Below are 10,000 nucleotides of genomic sequence, written 5' to 3' on the forward strand. Positions count from 1 at the left end.
CTCACTTTCTCTCTCTGTGAAAGTATCTGTCACTACAGTATCGAAATGTGATTGTTTCAGTTAGTGGAATAGTTTCATTTTTAAAGTGAAAGTATTTGACATGAGTGTTTTTGTTTCACTTTTGACACGTAATACTTAAATAGTGGAGGAGATATTATGTTGCCGTGTGCTCGAACTCTGCAAGAAGTTAATAATTTTTTTTTACTAAAACACAACTGGAACCCTAAGTAAGGCATGTGTAAAATTTGAATGAAATTGGTTGCGTAGTTCTCGAGTTTTAGGGATTCACACAGACAGACAGACAGACACACATTCTCATTTTTATATATATAGATAGATATGACAGGCTTCTTTCAGTTTCTGTCTACCAAATTCACTCACAAAGGTTTTAGCTTGAGGCTTTAGTAAAAGACACTTGCCTAAGGTGTCACACAGTGGGACTGAACCTGGAACCATGTGATTGGGAAGCAAGTTTCTTATCACACAGCCACTCCTGCAATCATTTGAAAGGGAAGGTAAATTTACACAATATTGGTTTCAAATTTTGGCACAAGGCCAGCAATTCCAGGAGAGGGGTTAAATCGATTACAGTGCTCTCTCTACTGGTACTTATTTTACAGATCCTGAAAATATGAAAGTCAAAGTCAACTTTGGCAGAATTTGAACCCAGAATGTAAAGATGGACAAAATGCCGCTAAGCATTTTGTCCAGCATGCTAAATATTCTAGCAGCTCACTGCCTTAGATTTACACAATATTAAAGAGTAAAGTGAAAAAGCGAATGTCAATGTATTTGTTACGAGTGAATTTACTTAAATGTTGAGAAAATTATTCAGGAAAGAGATTATTTGCCAGATCAGATATCTAAGGCTTTGGCATTCAGATTACTTTGTCAAATATATCATCATCATCATCATTTAGTGTCTGCTTTCCATGCTGGCATGGGTTAGACCAGGGATTTTCAAACTTTTTGACTTGCGGACCCCTTTATATTTCAGGCTTTACCTTAGGGACCTCCTTATAAATGCTTATGAAATTTATACATAAATATTTGCTTAAAATAACATATATTTTTGCATTTATTTATTTAACAGTATTTAACAAATAGGTTTATTGTCAATTAAAAGATTTCGATTAAAAAACATACATAAAATCAAATTGCCCATAAAAAGTATTTGCTGTCTACGGACCCCCTGTCTTGTCCTTGCGGACCCCCTGTGGTCCGCAGACCACAGTTTGAAAACCTCTGGGTTAGACGATTTGACTGAAAAAAAAAAGCTGGAAAGTCACACCAGGTTCCAATCTGATTTGGCATGGTTTCAATGGCTCGATGCGCTTCCTAACGCCAACCACTCCAGGAGTGTAATGGGTATTTTTTACATGCCACTGACATGGATGTCAGTTATGTGACACAACTATGATTTCACTTGGCTTGATGAGTCTTCTCATATTGCCAAAGGTCTCAGTCACTTATCACCTCCATGAGGCCCAATGTTCAAAGGGTGCTTTTCACATACCACTGACATGAGTGCCTGTTACATGACACTGGCATTGGCCACAACTACAGTTTCACTTGGTTTGACAGGTCTTCTCAAGCACAGCATATCACCAAAAGTCTTGGTCACTTGTCATTGCTTCAATTTACATCATTTTGAATTAACCCTACAAGCTACTTACCACACAGCCACTCCTGTGCATATATATATCTTTTATCTTTTACTTGTTTCAGTCATTTGACTGCAGCCATGCTGGGGCACCACCTTGAAGGATTTTTTAGTTGAACAAGTTGACAACAGGGCTTATTTTTTTAAAGTCTAGTACATATTCTATTTTTCTCTTTTACTAAACCACTAACTTACACAGATGTAAACAAACCGATACCGGTTGCCAAGCAGAGGTGGGGGACAAACACAGAAACATACACATAGATGTATATATATGACAGGCTTCTTTCAGTTTCCGTCTACCAAATCCACTCACAAGGCTTTGATTAGTCACACTTGGATCTAAAAATATGCAATAGATGTATATGCATATCGCAAGAGTTCTTGCTCCTTCTTCAGTACAACATCCAAATACGATGGGCTTCTTTCAGTTTCTCCCCATCAAATCCACTCACAAGGTTTTACTTAGACCAAGGCTATAGTAGAAGACACTTGCTCAAGATGCCACACAGTGAGACTGAACTCAGAACCTTGTACTTGGGAAGCAAGCTCATTGTGTATATATACATAAACATCACGTGACATCCAAACCATGTCATGTTCTTCCATATTCCTGGGCAACTACCTGAGTTGCTAGAACATTCAACTGATCCTGTACCCCACCACACACACATACATGCTCACATTCTCTCTCAATAAACAATACATTTATTATTTTTGTTTCTAATTTAGGCACAAAGCCAGTAATTTTAGGGAAGGTTCACTTCTCCAGTATTGTATTTTCCTGACCCTGAAGGTATGACAGACAAGGCTGATCGCAACAGAATTTGACTTTGCCTTTCATTCCCTTGGGGGGTCGATAAAATGAGCACCAGTTAAGCCCTGAGTTTGATGTAATCAACTAGTCCTCCTCTCCTAAAATTGCCAGCCTCATGCCAAAGTTTGAAACGATGAAGATGGTGAGCTATCAGAACATTAGCATGCTGGATAAAATGCTTAGTGGTATATTTTCCCATTTTACTTGGTAATTATAGATTCTGCTGAGGTCAGCTTTACCTTTCATCCTCATAGGGTTGATGAAATAAAAGCACCAGTTTAGCATTGGGGTTGATGCAATTGATTAGCCTATCCCCCAGAATTTTAGGCCCTATGCCTAAAATTTTGATATTGCTATTGTGACTGGTTTAGTTTCACTAATATCAGATCACAACCTGGGCTCTAGCATGAGAAACATTCTTGTCTCTACTCCTATTAAGAGCCTTCCAGGTTGTTCCGAGCTCCCCTTCCTTTCTATCAAAGACTTTCCGGAAAATTCTGGCTGATCTAAGTAAACAGTTTTCTGCCCTACACCCACTCCTTATCAAAATCTAATTTTACCCTCAAATTCCTCGTCACAGTTCCCGAAACACCAATAATAATTGAAAGGATTAGTGAATCTAGCCAATTTCCTCTCAGTTATAAACACATTTATTATGAATAAAAGAAATTATCGGCATCATCATCATTAATATTATTATTATTATTTCAATACCTTTATTACATTCAAAAACCGCCGTGGTCGGCGTTGTCTCTCATCATTCTGGGTCGATAAAATAAAGTACCAAACAAGTGGTGAGGTCGATGTAATAGATCAACCCTTGACCCCTAAAATTGCTGGCCTTGTATCAAAATTTGAAACAGTTATTATTTTAAGATAGTTCAGCTAAAATATATACCACATACTAAGACATGTGACTGACTGACGCTAAATACGAACCGTGAGTAACTGCTCCGACTTTAAAATTAATGTAAGAACAATTCTTCTTTCGTAACCCGGTGACTGTCTGTATGTGTATACACATAGGTACACACAGACACACGAGTGAGAAAGAAGAACAATGCTTTGACAATTTAAATCTTTTTGAATCCGACGAGTCACAATTTTCATTTCTTTAATAATCTTGTCCATGGATTATCACTTAGATGTATACGTTATTTTAGTTTTAGGCAAATGCTTATAGGTTTCTCTCTCTCTCTCATATATGTATATATATATAAACTACGAAATCTTATATATATATACACAGCATATTGCATGACAATTTTTGCTTGTCACCTGTGAAATGTCACTGCTGACACACCTATCAGAGTTTCGTCACCACTGATTTAAATCCACTTGGTTCCTTACATAATTACTAATACCTGTTATCACACACACGCGCGCGACTTTAATTTTTGACTTGATTAAAAATTTCAGCAATCAAATTATAATCAACAGAATCTAAAGATGAAAAGTTGATCCAAATAAGGGAGTCACATTGATCTCGACGTAACATCGGAATATTTGTTTATACTGTAACGATTGTCAACCTTATTTACATTAAATATCGTCACTAGTCATCGATAATGTGTTCACAGGTAATTGATTACATTAAATCCAATCAGTGTTTTTACAGAAACATTCCACATTCAAAGTGTCACCTGCATATTGATTAACATGTTTAATCATCAAAGACTAAAGTCGAAATGACACTTTCATCCTTCAAACATTTTTAAAAGAATGTTAAATATTCCATGCTGAAAGTCATCAATTAAGTGATTTAGTTTTCCTGTTTTTTAATTAATAATCGACCCACAAAGACATAAAGTCATTGATAAAATATCTTGTTTTTCCATTTAAAAAAATTTTTTTATTAAAAATCGACATTGAGAAATAATTTATGTTTCGCTCTTTTTTAAAAATAATTATTAATCGACATATAAAGAAAAGCCATTTATGATTAGTTTTTCCTATTTTCTTACTAATTTATAAATCAACACTTAACCCTTTCGTTATTACATTTCTTTTGAAATAAACTGCCTCTATTCCAGATAATTTTGAAAACAAAGAAGATAGTAAAATAACTTTGTCTTTATTATTTATCAAGTTGATGTTTGAAACAGATTAACATGAAATTTTTAATGGAAGGGTGTTTTTCTTAGATCACCTTAAAACAGTAAGTTTGTAACGTAGAACCAAAGGGCGGTTAAACATAGAACAGAAAGTAAATAACTACCGCAGTAGGTTATATACGAATGATATACAAAACGTAAAATATTTTACTCAGACTGCGATATGAACTCGACCTTGCACAATATCATCAGTTTTATAGAGGGATATTTATTGAATGACTCCTTTAAGACACGATTCAGTGCTTTACAGGTGCTCATTTTAACGCAATTTCAATTAGCCGCCTACTCACCTAATCACACCGCATGACTGGACTTAAAAGTGACGTACACCACACAAATTTAGAAACCCTAAAGTCACCTCAACCGGCTGGTTGCTAGGGTGGTTTTTTTTTTTTTTTTCTTCAAGAATTTGCAATAGTTTTCAATTTTGTCCATTTAGATTCTCTGATTGTATTTGGTAACATTTCTGAACTCTTGATTTTCAGAGATACAGATTAGATTAAATCACAGGTGTAATTAATTTATATTATTCGGAAGAAAAACTACCATAAATGCCTTGATGAGAGAATCTTGTTAAATTTCTTCCAACCACTTCACGTTTTCATAAAGTGTTTTTCAAATTTTCTACAATAATCTTACTTCATTGAAGAATATTTGTTACTTTTCTATTATAAATTATCTGGAAGGAAATGAATGCGATTTTCGTCATCACCAGGCAAAAACTACATTTTTTTAAAATAATGTAGTGAAAATTTGAAATGCTTCAAATGGCTGGAAGAAATTTAACAAGATACGACAGAGGGTATTTGCCTTTAAAGGTAAAAAAAAAAAGAAAACAAAAACGATACAAAACTTCCTTAAAAAGGTTTAAAAAAAGGTGTAGGACCATACAAAACTTTTCAAGTGTTGATAAAAGAAAGAATGGATAATAAGAGAGAATGTTTAATAATAATAGCTATCACAGGTCACTTTTGATAGAGTGACGATACAGAAAACAAGCACTATTCCGTTTCCGAATTAAAACGGATTATTCTAGTCAGTAGTCATTTCTGTTAAGACGGTCTGTCTCACGAACACGTGTGGTGAAGCTAGGTATGTGCGCTGTGTGTGCTGTTATAAAAAGCGTGTGTAAATGGATTCATATTCTGTATTTCCTTATTTACTCTTTCACACATTGTCTATGTGTGTGAGTGCACACACAAATATAGGGGTTTAGTTTTTACATTTTGTCTATGTGTGTGTAAATAAACACACGCATATATGCATATTCATAGATATGTACGTACACACATGCAGCGAGATAGATAGATAAACAAATAGAAAGACAGACAGGTAGATAGATAAACAAATAGAGAGACAAACGGATAGATAGATAGATAGATAGATAGATAGACAGATAGATAAACAAATAGAAAGACAGGCAGATAGATAGATAAGCAAATAGACAGATACAGAAACAAATAGAGACAGGGAGATAGATAGATAGAGAAACAAATAGAGACATAGAGAAACATAGAGACAGGTAGATATAGATAGATAGATAGATAGATAGACGCATAAATAAATAGGTAGATAGATAGATAGATAGATAAACAAATAGACAGACAGAAACATAGATAAACAAATAGATAAATAAACATAGATAAATAGATAAACAAATACACAGACAAAACATAGATAAATAAACAGATAGATAGATATTGAGCGCGTTGAAAGAAAGGATGTAGTATATGAAATGAGAGAAAAAGAATGACAAGACGAGAGAGAGAGACAGGCAGAGAAATAAACAGAGACAGAAAGAAAGATCTTGAATATGGATTGTGTATATGTATGGTTTTTATCTACAGTTCGAATATAACAATACTGAAAAAGGAACCTGTTGATAGTAATATCATAGGAATCTAGAATATCAGTCAAGTTAGAAAGAGGAAAAAAAAAGCATGCGATGCGTGGATTCGATCAATAACCTTATTTACATGTGTGTGTTACTTTCATGTAAATAACAAAAGAAAATGTTAGAATTAAAATGATTACGCACACACAACACACACTCTTTGTATTTGACAAGGTTTCTTACTAATGTTTACAAATGGAGATTGGAATAGTTTTACTTGGTAAAATATTTCGAAATATTTTAAATATAGAGTCGATTATTTCGATTAGCTGTTGATAAGATATGGTACATGTATGCAACATTTCTAAGAATTTTGGAGAAAGAGGGAAAATTAGGAAATTGTGCCATGCCATTCACAGCGTTCCAAGGACATCAGAGGGACAGCTTTAATTGAGAATCGAAACCGAATTGTTAATTCAGTTTTACATGCTACAAACTACACTACAACTACTACCTTGCCAAAGAAGGAGCCAGAACTTGTATAATTGACCTGCTAGAAGTAGTAATGAAATCTCTTTCTTTCTTTCTTTCTCTCTCTTTCTCTCTCTCTCTCTCTCTCTCCACACACACACACACAATCCAGTTCCTTAAGAGACGGACACATTAAATAATATAGGTCTAGGTACATCCTCCTCCCCGATAAAAACAAGGTGATCAGTTAAAATGCATTTAACTAGATCTGTTTGAACAGTTGACCTGAAGCTCTACAATAACAATAGCTACTAATAATTTCTTCTATCTCGGCACAAGGCCAATTTTTGTAAGATGTTATAAAGATGTTCTTTTTTTTATTATTATTATTATCTATGTACAGATGGAAGGCCTTTTTTTCCGACCTCAGTAGGTTTTGAACTCAAAATATGAAGGTTCTGCTACTACAACTAACTGTGGTTTATTTAATTACGGCACATATTACTGTTTAAGTACTCCTCATACATAAACATGTTCGTAAATACAAAAAAATATCACATATATCGTCAAAACACACCTGAAAACGACCTACTGAGAAAAGTTACGGCCCTAGTCTTAGTCCGCCCTAAGTGCTTAGATATTAAAGATACATAATTTCAACAACAATTTCGGTAGCGGGGAAAGGAAAGAAAAGAAAGACTAACCGGATTTAGTTAGTACACTGAAGCGTGCACTTGCGGCTGGTCTTGATGGTTTTGGCGAAAATCCTGGTCGAGCTGTCAATGACTGATCTGGTAAAGCCGTTGCTTCCTCGAGCCGTTCCGTATCATTAGCGCTACTGGTTGTTACTGAAGAATGTACTTCATGAGTAGCTGCAGTAGATGGAATCGGGTCTATGTTGCCTGCCTCTGGGGTGGCTTCTAATTGTCTCTCCATGCCCTAATCGAATTTGGAGACTTCTACTGAAAAAGACCGCTAACATAACATATCTCCGATGTGCCTTTTGATGGCTCGATGTAGCTCTAATTGTAATTCAAATCCTGACAGCTACTAACCATCTGAAGGAACTAGCGACACTGATCGTTTCATCGGGGTAGAGAAATCGATGTGATTGTTGTGGTGGTTGTGGTCACGCGGGGTTGCTGATCATGCTCGTACTACATAGTCACCTATTATTTATATATCATAAATCATATCGCACTGTACGTGTGTGCGAATATATATATATATATATATATATATATATATATATATATATATATATATATATATATGAACTGCAAATCAAGAAAGGGAAAGGGTGGAGGTATTAGTATTGATACACATACGATTAATTTCGCGAACAGTTTTTCTTCCTCCTCCTCCCCTTCTTTCTCCGTCAAACATTAGCGTATGCTGCGAGAGGCGTGGTCAAAACAGTCGAGTCATATTGAATTTCTAGTCTATTTATTCAACAAGTCAGCATGGTGTAAATAAATAGCGCCCGTCAAACATTTCTAATTGATTCGATAAAGTACAAGGTAGTGGTACTACTACTACAAGTACTACCATTACCGCCGCTACCAATTGCTTGTCAATGCCTAGAACAGACCCTAATAAAATCACAATAGAACACAACCATTAGGAAGTAGTCAGGTGGTTTAGTGAAATAACTATTAGCAAGTGAATTTTTTTTTTTAAGTCATATTTGGGTCCTAATTAGTGAATATTAGCGGCAGAGTTGTTTTGTTTTTTAATATGAATTTTGAAAAAATTATTTTTAAAGAAATATCACAAACGAAGGGTATTAATAATAAAAGTCAAGTTACACAAAACCCAAACAAATGTGTGTGCATGACTTTTATTAAAATCAGCGCAGTTAGAACTCTTTTGATACAAATCCACGTAAGATTGTTCCTCTGATACAAACTTCTTTCAAAATGATCTAAATTAAAACCTTCCATCAAAATTTCATGTTAGTTTATGTTCCAAACAAGAAGCATAATAATAAAAGGTTATTTCACAAAATTTTTCATTATCTTCAAAAGTAATTGAAAGAACGGTAGTTTATTTCAACAGAAATATTGTAACAAAAGGGTTTAAGTTACTAGTCTAAATTAAAAATCTTCCATGAAAATTTCATGTTCATTTATTTTCCAGACAACAAGTATAATAATAACAATTTTTTTTTATTAAAACCTTCATTATCTTCAAAAGTCAGTGTATTTTGACAGAAATATGGTAACAAAAGGCTTAAAGTAATCTAAATTAAAATCTTCCATCAAAATTTCTTGTTCATTTACGTTCCAAACAACAAGCATAATAATAACACTCTCTATCCTACGTGTGTTCTCTTACTCTAAGCAGTACAAGAGGAGACACGTGGGACAGAGCGTTGCTGAAGAGGTCACAGGATGTGTGACAAAAGAGCTTTGACTAAGAAACTAAAAAATTAACAAAGTTATTTTACTAAATTCTTCATTATCTTCAAAAGTAATTGAAACAAAGGCAGTAATATTTCAACAGAAATAGGGTTACAAGAGGATTAAAGAGATCTAAAGTAAAATCTTCCATCAAAATTTCATGTTAATTTATGTTCCAAACCCCAACTTAATGACAAAATTATTTTGCTAAATTCTTCCTTATTTTCAAAACTAACTCAAGCAAAGGCAGTGTGCTTCAACAGAAATAGGGTAACAAAAGGATTAATATTTACAGACAGAGCTTTAATTTTCAAGTAAATAAGCTCACAATGTTCTCTGGAATACATTTGCACTTGCAAAATACTGAACAGTTCAAATTTGCTCTGACACACTTGGAGAAGTTTTCTTTGCAGGAACACTTGATCAGTTCCCTATACACAATGGAATTGTTAACCACAATGTTTCCCATGACCCTCGCACCTTAGTCCAGACAAAACCTAATGGAGAAGGGACCACTAGTTTAAAGTTAGTTAAAGTTTCCTTCTCAAGTTATACTGACTCATAAGGACCACTTTCCTTGTTTCCATGGCGTATAAATTCCCCACCTGAACAGGAGACCAGTCCATCACAGGATTACTCATTTTTGCCAGCTGAGTGGACTGGAGCAACGTGAAATGAAGTGTTTTGCTCAAGAACACA

The 10,000-nt window shown here is 34.5% G+C and overlaps 1 protein-coding gene across 3 annotated transcripts in view; it reads right to left on the reverse strand.

Annotated features, from left to right (window-relative positions):
* LOC106868836 (multiple C2 and transmembrane domain-containing protein 1) overlaps window positions 1–10,000 on the reverse strand; it is a 288,695-nt gene that overhangs the window by 247,462 nt on the left and 31,233 nt on the right. For 2 of the 3 annotated variants that reach the window (XM_052967388.1, XM_014914262.2), the window contains exon 1: window positions 7,604–8,114. The exons of the other annotated variant lie outside the window; for it this stretch is intronic. In XM_052967388.1, the coding sequence (XP_052823348.1) occupies window positions 7,604–7,835 (232 nt within the window). In that variant the 5' untranslated portion in view covers window positions 7,836–8,114. Of the gene's footprint in view, window positions 1–7,603; window positions 8,115–10,000 lie in introns of those variants that run through there. 3 annotated transcript variants of the gene reach the window in all.

Source organism: Octopus bimaculoides, chromosome 4 (assembly GCF_001194135.2).
Source record: "Octopus bimaculoides isolate UCB-OBI-ISO-001 chromosome 4, ASM119413v2, whole genome shotgun sequence".
NCBI lineage: Eukaryota > Metazoa > Mollusca > Cephalopoda > Octopoda > Octopodidae > Octopus > Octopus bimaculoides.